Source organism: Bradysia coprophila, unplaced genomic scaffold (genome assembly GCF_014529535.1).
Source record: "Bradysia coprophila strain Holo2 unplaced genomic scaffold, BU_Bcop_v1 contig_94, whole genome shotgun sequence".
NCBI lineage: Eukaryota > Metazoa > Arthropoda > Insecta > Diptera > Sciaridae > Bradysia > Bradysia coprophila.
In genome coordinates this window covers 8,768,333-8,789,979 of record NW_023504022.1, presented here as the reverse complement: position 1 = coordinate 8,789,979, position 21,647 = coordinate 8,768,333, and the positions used below count along the sequence as shown (strand labels likewise).

At 35.9% G+C, this 21,647-nt stretch overlaps 2 protein-coding genes across 3 annotated transcripts; both read left to right on the top strand.

The window, feature by feature from the left end:
* The first annotated feature begins 330 nt into the window (after positions 1–330).
* LOC119085271 (protein ABHD13) lies at positions 331–4,771 on the top strand. Of its 2 annotated transcripts, XR_005089260.1 has the most exons (7): positions 331–835; positions 899–988; positions 1,077–1,570; positions 1,645–1,717; positions 2,034–2,139; positions 2,199–2,371; positions 2,868–4,771. XR_005089260.1 is itself a non-coding variant. In XM_037195623.1 (6 exons), exons 1-6 carry the CDS (start codon positions 682–684, stop codon positions 2,305–2,307), a joined length of 1,026 nt encoding a protein of 341 aa, XP_037051518.1. In that variant the 5' UTR covers positions 331–681; the 3' UTR covers positions 2,308–2,672. The 2 variants fall into 2 exon arrangements, 1 of the variants encoding a protein (XP_037051518.1); XM_037195623.1 differs by lacking the exon at positions 2,868–4,771 and having other exon boundaries at positions 2,199–2,672.
* Positions 4,772–8,507: 3,736 nt separating this feature from the next.
* Positions 8,508–19,817, top strand: LOC119085259 (protein yellow). The gene is made up of 5 exons (XM_037195607.1): positions 8,508–8,984; positions 14,993–15,129; positions 18,626–18,891; positions 18,971–19,200; positions 19,262–19,817. The coding sequence occupies exons 1-5, from the start codon at positions 8,764–8,766 to the stop codon at positions 19,710–19,712; spliced, it is 1,305 nt and encodes a 434-aa protein (XP_037051502.1). The 5' UTR covers positions 8,508–8,763; the 3' UTR covers positions 19,713–19,817.
* Positions 19,818–21,647: the final 1,830 nt, after the last annotated feature.

Genomic DNA, 21,647 nt, shown 5'->3' with positions numbered 1-21,647 from the left:
GAGCCTAGCTAAAAGATTCTTTTCATGTGTCGAGGCCGAAAATGATGGAGTTTTGAGATTTTTCTCTGGTTTTCGACCCCTTACATGAAATTTTTTTTGAGTATCTGTTTTGGACGATTGATTTTAGGCAACTCGCAAAATTGCCTAAAAGCAATGGTCCAAAACAGATACACAAATAACTATTGTCAATAAAGGCTAACTCGTGGCAAAAATCAAATGGTCAAAAATTGTAGTTTTGACGAAGAAATGCAATCCCAGTAGAAATAAACCAAATTTTTAGTCTGGGAAAGTAACCCCACTTCACATGCCCAGCTGTTCGTACTGTCAAAACTGTCAGACACGCTCAGTATTTATGTGTGTGTTTTTATTTACATAAATTCCTTCTAATCAAAATATTTAGTTATTTTTGCATGGTTCACATAAAGTTAATTGGCAAAATTGATAAGAGTCAATTAACCTGTGCACACTATTCATACAAATTAGCTTGAGGAGTTTGCCTGTTAACATGTGAGTGAGCCAAATGAACCGAAAAGATGGCACATTTTTGATTGGATTTATTTACGGAAATTGAACGACGAATCGAAATTTTTGTTTTCATTTTCGGGAAAAATTTGAATCGAAATAAATTACATTAATCGCGTCGGTAAATGTGCGAAATTCGTTGTGTTCGGACACAGAACAATGGCGTTACGCGACTGGATAATTGTTAGGATATTAGCAGGAATTGCTACGAAAATATGGGCAGCCAGTTTTGCTGCATTGCTGGCGTGTTTCATTTTATATTGCTTCTATGGCGGTCTAATCGCATTCTCGCTATTGATTGCTGCTGTTTCTGGTAACGTCAGACACTATGCCACATAACATGATTGGTCTAATCAGACGTTTTCATTGTTTGCAGGAATTCTTTATCAAACCCAAGACAATTTATTGTATCATCCGGAGCAGCCTCCACATTCAAGGGTTTTCATTCCTGTGCCGTCAATGTTCGGTAAGTTGTACACTGTCACTCCATCCGATAGTGTAATTCGATAAAGGTTTCTCGTTCGATTTGAATTTCATTCGTCTCCCATTTCCAGGTCTTCCATACGAAGCCATAAACATTCGATCCACGGATGGCGTGACCTTACACGCATTCCTGATACGACACAATGGTGATAAAGGCCGATTCGTGCCGACCATTGTCTATTTCCACGGAAATGCTGGTAACATGGGACATCGACTGCAAAACGCAGCTGGAATGTTTCACACGTTGCAGTGTAATTTACTGATGGTCGACTATCGCGGCTACGGTTTGTCCACTGGGACACCACTCGAACGTGGACTGTACAACGATGCTCGTGCTTCCATCGATTACCTATTTACGCGTCACGATTTGGATCTGAGCCAAATCGTTTTGTTTGGCCGCTCATTGGGTGGAGCTGTGGCTATCGATGTGGCGGCGGATCCGGAATATTATCAAAAATTGATGTGCGTTGTGGTGGAGAATACATTCACCAGCATTCCGGAAATGGCCGTTTCGTTAATACATCAGTCAATTAGATACCTGCCGCAGTTCATGTTCAAAAACTTGGTAGGTGCACCGGAAATGGACATGGTGATGGTACATTGGTTGTGTTAATCGTAATGTGTCTTTTCTATTTGCAGTACCTTTCAATTCATAAAATTCAATACTTTGCTGCGCCTTGCCTGTTCGTCAGTGGAATGGCTGACACTTTAGGTTAGTATTACAGTTACAGTCACATTACTACTGTTGTCCTTTGTAAGTGGGTTCCATAACGATTGCTTTCACTTAAACCTTTCGTTCCTTTCGTTGAACATCAAAATTGTCCTTATCTGAGCAACGACTCACTCAGTCTCAGTAAGGGTTACCTGAGCAACGATTTCATTCGCTTTCACGAGTGACTCGCGAATCCTTGATTGAACCTAATGCTGAAGATTAAATATCCTCGAACCCTTGCAAGGCTTCAGTAGTCACGACGCTTCATCGATCTTATTGAAACCGTAAAGCCTAACATCAAATTCCACCTTCTCAGTTCCACCAAAAATGATGGCACAGTTGCATGCACGTTGCGGCAGTACACGAAAGCAATTACTTCAAGTGAACGGTGGCAATCATAATGACACGTGGGCGACAGCTGGGTAAGTTTAATCATTAAATGAAACCGAAACGAGAGTCCAATGCAATTTCCATCGAACAGGTACTACCATGGACTCGCTCAATTTCTCGTGGAATGTAAAGAATCTAGAGGCCCGCTACAAACGCCACCCGTACTTAGAAGCCATTGGCCGCAAGTCGAAGAAGTTTAAAAGTTTCGAAAGAAAGAAACGCTCGGCGGATGGGAAACGCAACAGCTTTTTCTTTCCTTGTGATATTAATTGTGTGTGACTGTAAAGTTGAAGCTGACCGGCGTGTAAATCGGATGAGTGATCTATTAAGCGTAAGGTTTTTCTTTGTCTCATTTTAGTTATTTCGACTCTCGGAATATAGAAGAAATTTTAAAGTTTAAGTTTTCATTGTAACTTCTACCAAATTTTCCATTTCCTTCCCTATCCTTGCAACAATTAGTGCTCTATCGTAAAAGGTGTTGACGGTCACTGCTAACAGAAAACGTTGAATGGTCTTCTTACTGTATGTCATTCGACCACTAGGCTCTAGAGTTCATTAACATTAAACAAATTCTAAATTAGGTAACTTAGATCCTGTTCTTCATACATAGACACAGACCAGTGCGCCATGGAACTTTGAGTCCCTCATGAGGCCACGGCTTGAAACCTATGCCGAATTACCCGATACGAAAAACATATGTTCCACGACTTTGGTTAGCCCTAAAACGGCTAGAACGAGAGTAGCCCTAGCCCTAGTGCACATCTCGGCAACACGACATTATAGAAAATCCGAATTGATGTCAAAAATAAGATGTTGGAACCAAATGAAGAATGGAAAATTACAATCTTCGTTGGCAGGCTGGGCGTGCAGGACACGTCAAATTTTCGAGTTTTCAACTTGTTAGGCATGCAAAACCCGTCAACGATTTTTTTTTCGTTTGGTTCCAATACCTTTATTTTGACATTAATTCGGATTTTCTATGATGTGCTGCTGCCGAGATAAACACTAGGGCCTGTGCTAGTACTAGCACTTCTGGCGCTAGATAACGGAAGTCGCAGAACAAATATTTTTCGTATCAGATTTGGTATAGGTTTGAAGTTGTCGCCTTATAAGGGACTCAAAGTGTCGTCAGATACTGGTCTAATGGAATAACTGCGTTAGAAACGATTCTCCTTTTTAACAAATTCCTAATGTCCGGTCCACAATCATCTTGTGTTTCTTGGACTTTTAAGTACTTGATTCGGCTCGGCATTTATACATAGAAAACGAGCACTTTGTGCAAATCTAAATCTAGTACTTCGAAATCGATATATTTCATGTGGATAATGTTTGTAGGTCGAGGCAGAAAGATTAATCGAATCAGATAAATGTTTCTGAGCCAAATTCTGTGGGCTGTAGGTAGCTCTACTTCAGGTCGAGGTCGGACCAACAAAACTGACGAAGTAGAGCGACTGATATTTTAGGATTGAAAGAATCAAAACGAAAGCTTTTTCCAAAGACAAACATAGGCAGGGGGCGGATAATCAAGAAAATTTGCTGACCTAGCGGTTCCAATTTCAAAATGCTCTGAACCGCGGGATTTTTTGATAAGGTACAAAATCAAAAAATGTAACCTCTTACCCGATCATTTGCGACTGGATCAGCTCCTGATCATAGATTTTCGTTGAAACCACTTCCAACTGAGCTACTACCGATTATTTTGAATACCAAAATTACCAATACTGTAACTGCCATATTCTAATCACCAATCCTGAATACCGATGTGGATCAATAGCATTGTATTTCTTACCCAACTACAGGTTATTTCATCTCTCCTAACATTTTGACAAAGCTACCAACAGGTGACCTTGACCTTGAAATACCTGACTTTTGACTTGTACAAGACTATCCTGACCTTTCAAGCTGACTTATGATCACGGTTCATTTCGACCTGACTTAGTTATGAATTTCAAGAATTCCAAAAATTTGCTCCAATTGAGTTTGGGCAACAAAGTTAGTGCCACCACATTCCTAAAAAAAAGACCATTCCAATTACATCTGAACTTGTGTCACCGAGAACATAATGAAGAAGCCACATTAAGCATCATTGAGTAAAGACCGAAAGTTTTTTTTTCCGACGACTTCTTCTCTTCGTTAAACATTTTCCTACTGCACACAATCCAAAGATTAGCTCAACTTTTAGTTGCATTTGTAAATAAAATATTGAATCGATACAAAGAGGACAAAGTTTCTGGTTTCAGCTGTGTGATGGTGGTGTGTATGTTTTTTTTGGTATAAACTTATAGTGGTGTTCATCTGTGGTATGTACTGATACTGATAATTTATTTAATTTTGCCAGCAATTTGCCAATTGTTGGCACATGTAACAACTAAATTCTAAACTTTTTCATTGTTCTTGTTGTTTGAAAATAAAATGAAAAATAATGAGGAGAATCGAAAGGAACAATAGAAAAAAATTAATTTTGTGCCTTTTTGAACAGAACATACAAACTAATAAAAAAATAAATAATAATTCGAGTATGTAGCCAATAAATGTGTCGTGTCGGTTAGGAATATTAATAGTAGGAAGAACAAGTAACGAATAAATGTGAAAGAATTTTTTTTGAATTTTTAGTTTTCTTAATTTAATGTTAACAGTCGTTTGGGTTAAACCAAAGTTATTGAACAGATTAAACTAAAAAAAATTGTTTCGCGCATTTTATTGTATATAAGAAGAGACATTAACTAATTTCGCGCGCTCGTGCTGGCAAATTTGCACTTTATTATTCAGCATAGCACACACACACAGCATATAATAAATACAATACATAAGTACATAATAACGAATATATTAAACATGTTTGAGTTACTAAAATAATTTGTGGTTTAATTTCTATTTACCATTTAGAATTGACTTTCAAGTAACAAAAAGATCCATATTCACACAAATATTTGGATTTTAATTAAATTTTTGCGTCGACGAACTGCGCATAGCAAATCAAATATTGATTCCACGGAAACTATTATGCCATAATAAATTAGCGATTGAGTTGTTTGAGTTGTTAGTTTCACAGAGTTGAAGTCAGCCAAATTTGTGTCTACGTTTGCTTCAGCTGTTTCGTCAGCTTCTCCTGTCATACCACTTACACGTCTTTATACCTGTTTAAAAATTGTATTTCTAACGATGGGCATTTTTGGGACAGGCCAAATAGAATTTTTGTAGATAAGAAATGAAATTTTTGGAAGTGTGTGGCATTTTTGGATGATACCACAAGAATTTCATTGAACAAATGAAAATCTAGATTTTTTATTTTGGTTTTTCATTCTAGTTGGAAGTGCGTGCCTAATCAAAATTCATAAATTAAAAATCTAGATTTTCATTTGTTCAATGAAATTCTTGTGGACTCATTACAAACCACAACAACACAACTACCAAAACAGAAAACATGTCGAATTTCAGTTTTCTGTCTTCCTCCAAGGGGAAATATTTGAATTTCGAGTGGAAATTAAATTGAATATTGTTGCTGACCTGGACTCCGCCTCAATTCAATTTTATTTACATTTTGAACTTGAATGGAATTTTTGGAATTGAATATTGGAATTAGAATTGTCGGGACAAATTTTTTGTTAGTGGCTACTTAACTAGTTTTTGGGAGTGGAGCAGCTGGTAACAGCTGATGTAAACTTTTAGATACAAATTTGGTTGACTTTAACTGTCTCTGCAAATCAAAATCTTTAAATTTTCTTTCTGTACTCAACGAAAAGTTTTTTAATTACTGGACACAGCCCTACAATTACAAAATGTATGTCTGAGAACCGAGAAATCTGCACAAACCCAAAAAGAATCCGGAAGCTACACAACAGGTCTGAAAATGCCGACATCTTATTTGTGTGACACAGCCTTTTACGGACAATAGCGAATGCAGACTCACTCCTTGAAATATGCTCTTTGTGGAAAATCAGTTGATAATAATCGATATCTTGCCTAAATGTAGGCTAGACATATGAACACAAAATCATCGTATTTGGGTTACGTCGTATGAGTCATTCATTGTGTGCATCGTTGCAGCCACCAAACACACTGCAACTGCCCAAAATTTGAAGCTTGAGTGAACTTTAGGACGTCACCAATGCGATATGATCGCCAGAAAGGTTCCATGTGGAATTGACTGACACGGTAAGCGTACCTGGATCGCACCTGGTGAAATGATAGTAGATGGTACGTAACCACTGAGCCATTACGTTCTTTATAAATCTCTTGTTTTCAGTAGTCCAATTTGTTCCACGCATTCACATATGTTTCAAGTCACAATTAGTCACAATGAATGTGGAACAAAGTGGATTAAACGAAAGAGAATGATGAAACGGCGGTACTAATGGCTGCACATTTTTCGGAATTTCGACGAGTTTCTAAAGTCTCAACAAAGTTTAGAAATTACAGAAAATTTTGAAAAAAAATATTTCTAGAAAAATACTAAAAAAATTCTGCAAATGTCACAAGATCCTAAAATTCAAGAATTTCTAAATGTGCGTAAAATAGGTAAAATCGAGTGCACCTGCAATATGATTCTTCACTCTGAATACAATATCGTGTTGCACTAGAACTCACTTCAATCTATGAGATTCACAAGGTAATGCACGACGTATGTTATTTCCACGTACACTTGTATGAGATGACTAAAAACGTTAACTTTGTGTCGTTACATCATTGGGCAACTGAAACGTTCTCACTTCGCCTATCACAGCTAAATGAATCGTTTCAATCAATTTTATCGTCCATTATTTATTTCAGTCCACTAGAACATTCAAAAGGCTGTTTTTCGCATGACTACAAGTAGTTTTGTGTACATGAACATGCAATTTTGATATTCGCCAAAATATTTGACAAAACAACTTTACTTTTCCACTTTGGGAATAAAATCACATTGTTTTATGTTACAATGTTCGTTGTTTTATCCTTTTACAAACGGAAAACTTATTGCATCTGTTACTTCTTTAGTATCTTTTACTTCATTAGTTTTTGCATACAATCTGCTTTACATTGGTCACAGCTCATCGCCTATTGATCAAGCAATTAATTTGCCCTCATTTCGCGAAATGCGAAAATATTTTTTGTTTCGACAAACTATAATATAACTAGACGCTTGCACCTCATTACATAATAATTGTATTTATTAATTAGTCTTACTACCTTTAACAGAAAAGACGACAATCATGTGAAGATGCATTTTGTATGACATTTATCATCAAATCTATTACTTCATTTCATGTAACTTTATTCGACAGACTGAAATAATAGTAGATTATTCACCTCTGTCCGCATGTTTATTTAGACACTTGGGGAGTTAGTGCATGAGCCGAAGGCGAATGTTATAACCCTAAGTGTCTAAATAAACATTTGGACAGAGGTAAATACGCTATTTTATCTACCGACGGCGAAATAATAGCACTTTTTCACTGCTATTATTTCACCTAGGTAGATAAAATCTTTTACTTCATTTATTTCAACATTCATTTTTCTATTTAAGACTACGTTAACTAGAGCTCGTTATTACTTTATGCCATCCATTTCGATAACAGTTGAGCCTTCTGTATAACATGGCCCTGGCTTTTCGACCTACTAAAATATGAAATTTAACAAAATTTTTGTTTAGTACTAGTCTACCGATAGTCATATTATACCGAAACAGATATTTTACCAACAAACTTCAAGCAAAAGTACTTCGAGTGACAGCTGCCAAATAGCAGCCATTTTGTGTGGAACGTTTTTTTTTCGAATTTACTTCTAGTGCCAAAATTTGTATGATATACCGCCCAGTGTCAGTACTCCACTAAAAAGAGTACCACTCATCCCCGAAGTGTGTTGATATTGCACTGAAATAAGTCGAGCCCTCAGTGGATGATGATTCCTCACATATACAAAAATAGGTGAAGCATGTCTGATAGACTTTGGTTCGGCTGACAAGGTAAGACTAACAATTCATTTTCACATTGTGTTCTCTTACTTACAAAAAACAATCCTCCTCGTCCAATATTTTTAAAATTAAAATTTTCCACACAAAATCTTTTCACGACGAGTGTAATGCCCAGTCCACCACCACCACCACCACCCTGTGCAAAATCAACAAAATAATAATCAAAATGATAGCGAAACGAATGTAAACACACAGTTATGAGTTGTGTATATGTTCAAAAATTCAAGCATGTCACAATGCAATGCAAATTATATATAAACACCTATAACCGTCCATATATGTATATAGACACATATATTACATAAACGCTGTGGGTGCATTTGGATATTTTTCAACCAGAAACAACAGGAAAAAAAATTTCATATAAAATTGGAAAGAGAAAACCGCAACTCAAAAACACACAAAATATATAAAAGATCAGTCGTCCATATATTAACCATAAATTACCAATTACCTTCATCAATGTATAATCACCGTTCAGATGGTCGATAGCTCGCCGTGTGTGAATACCAAAAAAAGTAAAATTTTCCAGAGAGCTCTGCACAGAGTGTGTATATACTGTGTGGATTAATAAATAAAAATAAAAAAAAATCGTAAAAATACCTCGCTAAAAGTACACCGAAAAAAAGTGAACAATTGAAATTGTACAACAAAAGAGCTAACATTTTCGTGCAATTTTTTCTATTTTTAATCTGCATCCAAAATGAGGAGGTATTTACGGACAATATTTTTTGTGGTGTGCACTGTGATAACCAGCGAGTGCATTAAATTGGACGAGAAATATGCTTGGCAGCAATTGGAATATGCATGGCCATCAGAAGCTGTTAAACAGCAAGCCATCCAAAGTGGCAAATATAAAATCGAAGACAATCTACCGCTCGGTTTGGATGTATGGAACGATAAACTATTCATTACGGTGCCAAGGTGAGTATTCGTTTATTGGGCAGAAACATTTTTCATTAAATAAAAACCAGAAGAAGAAGAACAAAACTTTGATCATTTTCTTCTCTGGAGAGTATATACTTACCACACCATCATTGATACACCGTCCGTTTCAATGTGATAATCGTTTTTCGGTTGGTGTATGGTAGAAGAATCAACGAACGGAAAGTTATTCCGTATGCGGTAATTCAGACTTATGAATGAAACAATCGATTAATTACCCAACTCTAATGACCCATCGAAGAGAAAAGCTCATTTCCAATAACTAACTAACTAAGTTTGTATATCTGCCAGTTAGTTTATTCCAAAAATTATTACGGAATGTTCGTGCAACATATTCTGTGTATTGTTTTAGTTTGCCAATTTGCTAATTAACGCCTCAATCGATTTGCACTGATATATTCGACGTTGTGTTATTTTAATAAATTTCACTGCGCTCTGGCGCTTGGATGTGACTATATATCCATTGAAATTTAGCGAAAATTTTCATTGCAACTTTGGGTACAATTGCATTTTCATACGTGCGATGTGATTACCCTTATTTTCTACACTCAAAAGACCGGGAGAAATTAAATTTTGTTCTGATGACACGGTGGGGTGAGGAAATGTCTATTTTCTCTGTTTTTTTTGACAGGGATGAAAATAAAAGTTTTCTTCCCCAAAGTGTCAGCTTTGTCGTTGTTTTGAAAAATGATGTAACAAATTGGGAGCAAAACTTTGTTTTTGTTGGATATTCCTATTTTCTTCGATCATCCGTGAGTAAATAACTATTCGTCGAAACATTGAAGCTAAAATGTGATACGAAAGAAATTGTACGATGTCAACCACAGACCACAGCAAATTTTATTCTAATTCGAAGCTGATATGGGATGGGAGAATTATTTCGACAAAGAAATGTCTTTAAATTCACAGCCAGTATTCCATTCAGACTAACTTACTTAATTTTGTTTATTGAAAAAAATTCCAGGTTGATGATAGTAAACGTCAAGGGTTTCCCTCCTTCCTCTTTAAAAAAAAGAAGCAAAAAATTAGGGCAATTAGAAACCAAATACGAGTAATTACGAGGATAAATAGAAGTAGAATGGTTAAAAAAATTGTGGGCACACAAAAAAAAACGATTTCAGATGGGAGAATAGCCAATTAAAAATGGGTAAATTTCAGTAATTTGAGTATCAATCGGCATAATGCTCATTAACAAAAAACTACAACTGAAATGCAAAATTTTTCGAATAATTACTTTAAGCAATAAGATTCGAAATACATTTTTACATCGAAACTTTTCATCAGATTGACCCAGACCGTTGATCAGTTTGAAGAGCTTTTTCTGAATTTGTGATCCTTCTCAATTTTCGTGTCAATTTTGTGATGTCACTGAAAAAAGCTATGAGTCCACGATCTCTTATTTAGTGTAATTTCATTTAATGCACCAAAGGTCATTAATGTACCTTGGTGAATGAAAATTCCTTGAAATAACTTCACAATTATATTTAAATTCGAATGACACCGCCATGTAAAGCCATTGTAATTTTCCACCCATTACGGATCGTACTACATAGTCATCTGTTATCGATAACACACCGAAAAAAAACGATTAGTTTAGATTTGCTATTACACAATCGGTGATACTTTCAACCACTAAAAAAGGAACTCAAGTGTCCATGGCGTTACTTCAACATATGGACCAAAAACACAGAGATTTATTCATTGATAACAAATTATTTAAAAAAAAAAATTGGTGATGGCCTTTCATGTATCCAGTATTCTGGTACCTTGAGTCATATTTTTCTGTATACACATTGAATGTGGAAATAATTGATACCGTCGGTTAACGGTTACTGATGCATAAAGTCAATTGACATTGGTTTGCAGAAGAAACCATTTTGCTCTTTCTGTATAGTGAGAAATTCGCATATTAACGTCGTCTGAACATTAAATTATGAAACCAAAGGAGGACTATGGCAAAACGAGAAGATACTTATAAGTCGCTTAAGCCAAAGGTCTGTCTTTAAACTTTTGAGGATTTAATTCCAAAAATAGGCCATGTCCTTGACACATAGCATTAGTACTGAGTGGTTATTTTAGTGTGTAAGTACTAGGTTCCACCATTTTAGTTCATTAATCTACTTTTTATGTACTTTCGTAAATCTCGGTCATCTTTAATTCATTCCAGCGCTTTTGGGCTTATGTAAGCCAATAACTTCACATCAGTTGGCACATTGTGCAAATTTGCCGTTTCACATTACCGTTACCGTTAGAATTACCAAATTTTTTTTCGATGTTTAGCCATTCCTACGATATTATTATGGAATTGATAGCTTCTGCAAAAATCTATCTTTCCTATCAGCATTGTACAGTTGTTTCTGTATTTATACGAATAACAACTGAAGGAAGCTATAAATTTTGTATTCATTATTTTTCAAAAATCTTGTAACATAAATTATCCCTTGACTGAAAGTCATAGGTCCTATGTATGATAGACACTTTAAAATATTTGTCATAAAATATTCGCTATTTAAATGAATGAAAGTATTTGTTCACCACGGCTCGTGTTCGAATAGTCAAATCCAATGTGAAATGGCTTGTACGCGCGTGCGAATAGTCTAAGACAGTGTGGAATGGATATTCGCACGCGCGTGCCAGTAGTCAAATACACTGTGAAATAGCTATTCGCAAGCGCGTGCGAATAGAATCAGTCTTTGTTCATTCCTGGATTATACGATAACATTCCTCACGAGGAATGAAATTCGTGATGTTAAGTTCAAATCTGTCTGGTCTCTTTTTCATACGACAACAGTCATTAACTTGTATATTCGATGAGGAACCTTGGGTTAAGTTCGTTAATGGAAAATACTGTAGAGATAATCTAGGATTTATTCCGAAAATAATTTACCGTCTTTCCAGTGTCTTTTACTGGACATATTGTATTAATAAGTTCACTTTTTTATCCTGAAAATTTATTTTGAATAAAATAACAGACAAGGAGCTGCATTGAGCAAGACCATTTCATGATATTTTTGTTACAATTACAAAAATCTATTGTCAGTCGATCAAAGAACCTGACCCACCCGAAAGGTGTGGCCTAGTGGTTCGTTGAGCTCATAATCGATGCTTTCATATTTGCTCTTTCCGACGGCGAAATTTGATAATTTATTTTTTAATTAAATGAATATCAAACGAAGAACGAATTTATAATTTTCGGTTCTCATCATTCGTTGCCCATATAACATTTTAGGCCATATGTCACATGCTCTTGATTACCTGTTTTTATCAACAGAAACAAAATGGTAAAAAATTGAATTTTACCAGTTGGTGGCATTAATTTTGCATAAACTTTGCTTTGCCGTTTTGCGGTACTATGTTATGTAGGTATACAAATAGAAGGAATAATTATTTGTTTTAAATAAAAAGCAAACAACAAATTAAGTGAATTCTATAAAAAAGAACCGGACAACAGCTAAATAAAAAAAATGTTTTTTATGATTGAATACTGCCTCTCCGTGTATTGGACATAAATTATTCACTTGCTGCAATAATGGCAATGATTAAATTTATATTTGGAATTATATTGCAATTTATCATAACCTTTCTGAATATATGTAAAGAATGTCTAAGTCTATAAAGAGGTGGTCGTTGCGGTATGTTCTCAAACATTTGTTTTTTTACATGATTTGATATGTAGAAGAACTGAATAGAATTAATGCGAATTTAAATTGCGTTTTGTAATAGTTTATCAAATGAGTTGAAAATTTATTCGGTCATAGAATGGCAATACCATATGCGCCGTTCGTATTGATTTATTCACCAAATTTGTATGCTAATTTCATTTTAAAGAGTTGATTTATGAAAGATTAATGTACCTGCGAATGACTTGTAATTTCTATGCATTTTCTTTTGTTTGTTGACGATGACTGTTTGTGTTTCAAATCATCTAAACAAATACCGAAACGGAATCACGGAGTTTTTTTTTCAAAAAAAAAGAAAAAACTTTGTAACGACTTTGAGCAAGAAATAACTTCAAAAAAGTATTATTGAACTTGAACGAAATCGGAATGGAAAATAGGGTGGATGCCGATAAATTCGGAACAGTTTTTCCTTTCCTTTTTAATTCAACCATAATTACCAGTTTAAACAAAATGAGTTGAAACAAATTCTTATGCACAGCAAATGTTTACCGAAAAAAAACGGAGAAAAGTAAAACAAAACTTTAATAGAAAAACTTTAGAGCAAACAACTGAGAGATTCGAAGCGAAATCTAATTAGGAAAATTTAATGTAAACAAAAGGAAAATTTTAACAATTCTTCAATGTGCATACTCCAGTCGATTCATTGTGTGGAATCATTATGCAATTAGTGAGTTGATTGTGGAAGACATTTTTGTCAGTCAAAAGAAAACCCATAGCCAACATTAAAGGGCTTGGTCATTGTTTCGAGTTTTGCTTTTACAATTATTATAAGCTCTAGGTAAGTACACAGCTGAATCGAGCTCAAATAAAATAGAATCAAAAGAATCAAGATTGGGAAAGAGAAAAGGATCGACACGAAAATTGAAAAGCTTCAATACTTTTCATTGAAATAGTACTTTGTCTTTCGTATGTCTTTGAATTTGAAGCATTTACAATCAGAACAGGTCTCCCACAATTCCCAATTTCCTTGTTTTCCATATTAACCTCCTTCATCCTCCTTCTTTTCATGAACATTTCTTATTTTTTAACTGTTTAACTGTTTAGTTAGGAAACGTTTAATGAAATGTAATTCTTCATCGGCATTGAATAGACGTTCCAGTCGTGCTTTATCCACGAACTGATATTCTCGGCAACATCAGTTGAGTGTTAGTTTAAATCTTCACCAAACTCCATCAAATCAGAGAGTTGAAGATTTCTTAACGAAGCAGACCAAACGTAGGTACTATTTTTGGGAAAACATTTCCAAGATTTTCCAGAATTTTCTTACGTTTTCCGAATTTGCCCAAAAATATTTCTTAAACAAATCTAGGAAAATGTGGGAAAATTCAAGGATCAATAGGAGAATGTTTTCCTGAAAATAGTCACTGGAGAAATTCCTTATTTTTGGCAAAACCTCCTTAATAAGGCGTTTGATTTTTGAGTGGGAGGCCTGAATTTGAAATATTAAGAAATACCTATAATTGGTCACGATTGATACCGCCGACTTTAAAAAATGATTTTAGCCTTCCCACCAGTAACTGTTTTCTCTGAGAGATATTACCCCTTTGGTTGGACTAACCCAAATACAAAGGCAAATTATGTCAGTTTGGAAATGTAAAATCATGTCATGTGCTGTGTCTTTCACATTCTATTGTAAAGTACACTAATTAGATAAACATTTCGTATGAATGATGGCATGTCCTTCAAAACATTGTCAGTTAAAAATTAATTTTATTTTCAGCCAGAGGCAGGCATAAAACTCTATATAGAACAACCAAGAGTACTTGTGAACGCACAATTGAAATAAAATAAAATAGAAAAGGCTCTTCAATATATTGGACATGTGAATGAGTCAATCAATTAACAAGTTTTCGGTAGATGAACATCTAGGTGTATAGCAAACGTAATTACGCTATTTTTTTATGGACAAACTATTTATGGCAGATTTGCTGTCCACTTTATTAACAATCCGTGAATAATTTGACGAGTTGATGAGATAATTTCGCTTTTTGTAGTCACTTTTGTCAAACAACATGGTGTATGAATAGCGACAAATTCGTTTCCAGTATTAATCTGCATAGATCCATGAAAATAGACGCAATATTATGCTGTAACGTAATTAGATAAATCAACTGTTTGTTCTGTGATTTCGATATTGAACAAAGACGTTGTTCAGGCCCCTGCGAACCGTTTACTTAACATTTACTTGTTTCTTTTACCCTGCTAAACTGCCTTCGACCATTTATTCAGCTAATGATCCTCCCATAACTTTAAAATTGAACCACAAACTGTGACGGTGTAACAATTTTTTTTCGTTTCTCTCTATAGATGGAAGTCAGGTGTGGCATCATCATTAAATTATGTAACAATTTCCGATGAAAAATCTCCAATTCTTCACCCATATCCTAGCTGGGATGCAAATACATTACCCGACGATGCACAACATTCTGATGCGGAAGCAACAGGTGGGTCATATTTAAAGTGGAAGAGGGAATAAAGGAATAAATGATTTATGTGCGCGCTGTTGAACAATGCATGGTGTCAGTGTAGTTTAGTTACAACTGAATCTCAAAACCCAATTTAAATATTTTATTCAAACATTATGATGCTCTCTCGCTAGCAATCCGTTAAGAGTTTATATGTTCCTCAATGCTCATGCATGTTAAATAGATGGAAACAGTAGGATGATTTATTATTGACGAAACACCACATCGATATAACCGAGCAAATACATTTGACGACTGGGGTTTCGTTTATGAACATGCAGCTTTCGAAATTACACTAATACGAAATTGAAGAACTGTTTTATGATGACTCGCTGCATATCACAGAGGATTGTGGTTAATTGAATAGAGGTTCATCAAGGATGTTCTTAATAAATTACATCATAAATTGAAAAGTAGCCAGCAGCATTAGCAAAGTTGTAAGACACTTACTGTATGCTAAAAGCAAATTTATGTGAAAGTGTAGTATAGAAACCTCAAAATGATACGAAATGAATAAATTTACTTTGAAGATATGAATGTACTTCGAAAGATTAATTAAATTGTAACGAATCGTTCAATCTAGCAGTTCGTACAAGTTTCCTGTTAACCTGTCACATATGGGCTATTCATCTGTTATCGATAACAACGACACAAATAATGACAAGGTCTGGGTAATTTGCTCCTTTATAGTACATAAAATGCGTGTTAAAAAATAGGAAGTACAAGACTTGAAATCAACAGATTGAAAATACTTTGATCGATGGAAGTAATAGACCCGACAATAATACTGGTCATCTGGCTTGTCGTCTATAACAGGTTAATAAGATTTAAATTTTCGTCTATACATCATAAACTCGACTTGAATAGCAATTAATTACAGAAAGGCAGGTACACTTCAGTGACAATGGAAGCATTCTCATTTTAGAGTTTTCGGTGAACCGTTCCCTTAAATCAATTACCAGATTGAAGCTTCTTCAAGTTGTTTACTTGAGTTGAATGACTAGATTCAGCTAGGCGTTTGCCACTATATGTTTAGCGATTTGCTTCACTTAACCTGTTACAGACGGCAAACATATGACCGTATTATTATTGGGTCTATTACTTCCATAGATCAAAGTATTTTCAATCTGTTGATTTCAAATCTTGTCCTCCAATTTTTTTTAGCACGCATTTTACTATATGACGGACCATATTACCCAGAGCTTGTCATTAATTTTTCGTCGTTATCGATAACAAATGAATAGCCGTTACAGGTTCAATTACAATCATGCTCGCACGTTAGTAAGCGGGCGTGACGCAAGTCCACTACCAAAAATGTTTTACAAAAAAATTTTTGAGGACAGCGGAGCATATTTACAGCAACTTTTTGACTTGTGTGTGTGTGTGTGTCAGAAGAACTTTTTTTTCAGCTAGTAATTATGAATTATGATTGGTAAAGTTGGAAAAAGTGTTTTGATGGATTTGGGTTATTTTCGCCATGAGTGATGTGTTCCTAAATTTTGGGATGAGAGATGATTCCTCTGGCACTTCCTAACTTCCATCGGATTTTTCGATGGATCTGGGTTGTTTTCGATATAAGTAAGGTGTTCCGAGGTTGGTTCCTAAATTTTGCGATGAGAGATGATCCCTCTGACACTTCCCAACTTCCATCGGATTTTTCGATGGATCTGGGTTGTTTTCGATATAAGTAAGGTGTTCCGAGGTTGGTTCCTAAATTTTGGGATGAGAGATGATTCCTCTGGCACTTCCCAACTTCCATCGGATATTTCAATGGATTTGGGTTATTTTCGATATAAGTGAGGTATTCGAAGGTTGGTTCCTAAATTTTGGGATGAGGGATGATTCCTCTGGCACTTCCTAACTTCCATCGGATTTTTCGATGGATTTGGGTTATTTTCGATATAAGTGAGGTATTCGAAGGTTGGTTCCTAAATTTTGGGATGATGGATGATTCCTCTGGCACTTCCTAACTTCCATCGGATTTTTCGATGGATCTAGGTTGTTTTCGATATAAGTGAGGTATTCCGAGGTTGGTTCCTAAATTTTGGGATGAGAGATGATTCCTCTTGCACTTCCTAACTTCCATCGGATTTTTCGATGGGTTTGAGTTATTTTCGATATAAGTAAGTTCCAAGGTTGGTTCCTAAATTTTGGAATGAAAGATGATTCCTTTGGCACTTCCCAACTTCCATCGGATTTTTCGATGGATTTTAGCTGTTGTCGACATGAGATGCTTACAAAACTAGTGACCCTTACCCATAAACTTCCAAAAGAACTGATATCCGCCAAAAAAACCCTAAAGTGTGACGCAAGCCCCAGTTTCTACTAACAAAATAACTGATATCGCTGAGGGTGACGCTTTCTAAGGCGAAAGTTTTACCAACAAAAATTTGACCCAAAAAATTTAAGAAAGAAAAAAGAAAAAATTGCGTCACATGTGGCAGACGATTCAGGACATATTTTTCCCTGTTTTAACTATTTTCCTAACAATTTTACCTTCAATATAAATGACATATAGAAAATGACGTCTTCGGTATCGAGGGTTGTGGGAAATGGCCAATTTTTGCGAAGGAAACAGAAAAAACACGGGTCATTTGTTGAATCAAAACAGCTCCTTTGCACGATTTTAATGTATAAAAATCGTTTGAACAGATCAGTAATAAATGTGTTGGTTCAATAAATGAGTCACGGCGTCTTCAATCGAAATGAAGTTTTAATGATAGATCTGATCGGAGTCAACTGAAACCTCTTTTGACCTTCGTGTGGCTACCACTTTTCATTTCTGTAATAGCCTACATTTTAAACCGTGAAATTGGAACTGTTTCACGAGTATTTTAAGTGGAAAACTCTTGATAATGAAAATTCATGGTCATAATGAAAGTGAACGATTTCTGAGAATTAAAAGTTTTGAAAAGAAGAACAATATGTAGCAAGGTTAGTGTGTACTTTCGTATGAACGGTGTAGTATGAGGAAGGATCTCATCAAATTAAATTAAAATTTCCTTAACCTTGTGGGTACCTTTTCATAGTCTCTGTAGGTTAAATCTTTTCAAATCTTTTTTGTGGCAGTTCTCTTTTCAAAAAAAAAAAACGTTTCAAGGTACATTGGTACGTCCATCCATCCTTGCTAACATTATTATCTCAAATTCCACCTCTCTTCATCTGTCGCTAATACAATCATTAAAGTCCAAACTTTCATTAAAGTTTATACGAATGCGAGCAATACGAGTCAGATTACCATTTGTGTTCTTGCATGCATGGATGGGTTGGCATGTAGAGATATTTCCTCTATAATCATCTTTTTTTTTAATTAAACACAGCGAGCGAGAACCATTCTACATTAATGTATATACTGTACTGTACTCTCTCTATATCTATAGCATCTTCCATCGACATAAAACTGTTTGCTGGGAGGCAACAACATACATAGCAACATCATTCACTTATCCTTTTCATTTTCCTTTTTTTCCCATAGCTGGTGGACGAGCCAATGCCCCGAAAGCAGTACAATCAAATGCTGGTCTATCAAGAAACGAAACAATTATTTCAACATTTCGTATTAGAGTCGATGAATGTGATAGATTGTGGGTAATGGATACCGGTTTGGCTGATATTTTGGGAAATCCAATGCAGATTACGCCGCCAGCTCTAGTAATATTTGATTTAAAAACGGATAAGTTGATTCGACGTTATACCTTTCCCGAAGCACATATTAAGGAGGACACATTCTTCGCCAATGTGGTATGATGATGGAGACAGTGGAAACGGATTGAATTAGAGTGTGAATCTTTCACAAAAACATTTTTTCTCCATATTTCAGATTGTCGATGTTGCATCCAAAAGTGAATGTAACAATGCGTACGCTTATGTCCCCGATCTCGGTGCCTACGCACTTGTGGTGTATTCTTTTGAGCATGATAAATCGTGGCGAATCAAACACAATTTCTTCCATTTCGATCCACTTAACGGTGAATACAACGTCGGTGGCGTAAATTTCCAGTGGACCGATGGAGTTTTTGGTTTGGGATTGGGAACACGAACACCGGATGGGTAAAGAGCAATAGTTTCTTTTCTGTCAAAAATCTGATTTTTGAAGGGAAATGTTTTCTAGTTCCCGGCAGGTGTACTTCCATGCTTTGTCCAGTACAAAGGAATTTAAAGTGTCCAATCGTGTGCTACAAAACGAAACGTATTCAACCGGTACGGATGCCTATTTCGACTATAAATTAGTTGGTGACCGTGGTCCAAATGGACAGGCAACGGCTGAATTTTTCGACGACGAATCGGGAGTGTTGTTTTACACTCAGGTGAATAAAGACGCCATTGGCTGTTGGAATTCCAAGAAACCGTATAATCCGGACACACAGGGTTTGGTGGATTCGGACAGTGACGCGCTGGTCTTTCCCAATGATTTGAAAGTGGATGACAATCGGAATTTGTGGATTCTTTCGGACCGAATGCCAACGTTTCTGTTTCAGTCGTTGAATCCGAAAGAGTTCAATTATCGCGTTTTGAAAGGTAAGATCGATGATTTGATCCGCGGTACACCTTGTTCTGCATAGTTTAGATTTATGATTCATTTGTGGTGCACATTTCTTGGGTCACCTGTAGGTTTTTTTTAAACATTTTATTTTGATAAAATAAACTTTTCCAGTTCTAGAACGTAAGTCGTGGTTTTATTTCGACAAATAACGGCAACTCAACAATTAGTTGACTCTACGCAACTGTTTTTTTTTACTTCCCTGGACCACTGTTAAAAATGGGTCTTCGATCGATCGATAGGTCGTGTCTTTCGTGTTCCGCAATGACTCAATCGAAAAGCAGGATCCTTTTGAAACTGACCTTGCCGAAATAGGACACATTTTCTAGAGCTGTTTTCTTTGTATGTCTTGAACTGATGAAAGTCTCAGAAGCAAAAACATTTTTTTTTAAATTCCTCGATGATTGTATAACTAGTGGGAGCCGATCAGAAACCGAAAACGACGACTGTTCTTATGGAAATTTCACCAGGTACATGTTCGTGTGGGGTGTCATGCATGTACTTTCAGGGCGAATGGGTTCTCATTGGGTTTAAAATTCATCAACATTGAGATACGAGCAGTCAAACTCATCGCTCTTCGCTGACGACTTGAATCTGTACATGAAAATTGATAGCGAAGACGACTGAGAACTTCTCCAAGAGGACATCAATTCACTAAAAGATTGGTGTAGTACGCGAAACTTATGCCTGAACATCGACAAATGCTTCAGTTTAACTATCTCGAACAAAAGAAACAAAACCAGCTTCGTCTACAACATCGATGACTCGGACCTAGTACCCTTAACCGTAAAATCTGACTTAGGCGTAATATTCGACGATAGATTCAGCTTCAAGGAACACATCGATAATGTCATCAGAAAGGCCTACAAAATGCTTGGTTTCATTTTCCGATCAACCAAATGCTTCAGGTCACCGAAAAGTCTCATCGTGCTGTACAGTGCATACGTGCGAAGCAGATTGGAATACTGCTGTTTTATCTGTAATCCCATCTACAACCTGTACAGCGACAGTATTGAAAGAGTACAGCGAAAATTCACCCGCATGCTCTACTACAAATTCCATTGGATAAAACCATATTATCACACTCGACTGACGCAACTGAACTTGCAATCACTCGAAACGCGTCGACTTCTACAGTTCGATGCATTTTTGCTCCATAAACTGGTTCACGGTAACATCGACTCAACCCTGAGCTCTGCCCTCACCTTAAATCGCCCATCTCGAGTCACCCGCAACCAGCAAACTTTTTACCTACCGTTCAACGAAAAATCAAGCATTAAGCGCAATTCCCCTATGTATAGACTTCAGAGCAACCACAATCTTCGATGACATACTGGAACCGAATTTTACTGTGTTAAAGAACCGAGTTAAGTCTCTCTGTGAGATTTAAGAGTTGCGGTCTGATCAATTGATGTAAGATTTTTTTATCTTTATTTTTTCTTTTCTTTGCTTTAATCTCCTTTTGAGACTATGAATTTAATGATTTAGTGACGACAACTTATACGTAAATTAACGGTTAATATGTAATTAGGGTAGTGGCCTGTATATATTAATCGGATTATACAAACAAACAAACAAGCAGTCGAAGAAATGTGTAAAAATTTGACTGTTGCGGTGAACGTCTAGCGGTTCTGCTGTTACTGGTCGCAGCTTTGCAATCACACCGAACATACATAGGTAGTGTTACGATAAATGTATCTTTGAATTGAAAATTTGGGTCTTAGTTCCTCTACTCGAATAAGTCCTTGCACTGACTGGAAAGATTTGAAAGTATATGCAATTACCTTTTTGATGACACCCCGCAATGTCTGGAGACATTTCCATAATAAAATTGCAAGTTTTCGGTTTTTGAACGGTTCCCACTAGCTACCCAAGCATCGAGGAGTTTAAAAATAATGGTTTTCCTTCTGAGGTTAAATACCTATCTAGACCGACAAAGATTAAACTTCTAGAAAAT

Coding starts and splice junctions, on each gene's coding strand:
- LOC119085271 (XM_037195623.1), top strand. CDS start 682: ATGGCGTTACGCGACTGGATAATTGTTAGGATATTAGCAGGAATTGCT. Junction 1,571..1,644: donor AGTTCATGTTCAAAAACTTG/GTAGGTGCACCG, acceptor TTCTATTTGCAG/TACCTTTCAATTCATAAAAT. Junction 2,140..2,198: donor GACACGTGGGCGACAGCTGG/GTAAGTTTAATC, acceptor TCCATCGAACAG/GTACTACCATGGACTCGCTC.
- LOC119085259 (XM_037195607.1), top strand. CDS start 8,764: ATGAGGAGGTATTTACGGACAATATTTTTTGTGGTGTGCACTGTGATA. Junction 8,985..14,992: donor CTATTCATTACGGTGCCAAG/GTGAGTATTCGT, acceptor TTCTCTCTATAG/ATGGAAGTCAGGTGTGGCAT. Junction 19,201..19,261: donor GGAACACGAACACCGGATGG/GTAAAGAGCAAT, acceptor AATGTTTTCTAG/TTCCCGGCAGGTGTACTTCC.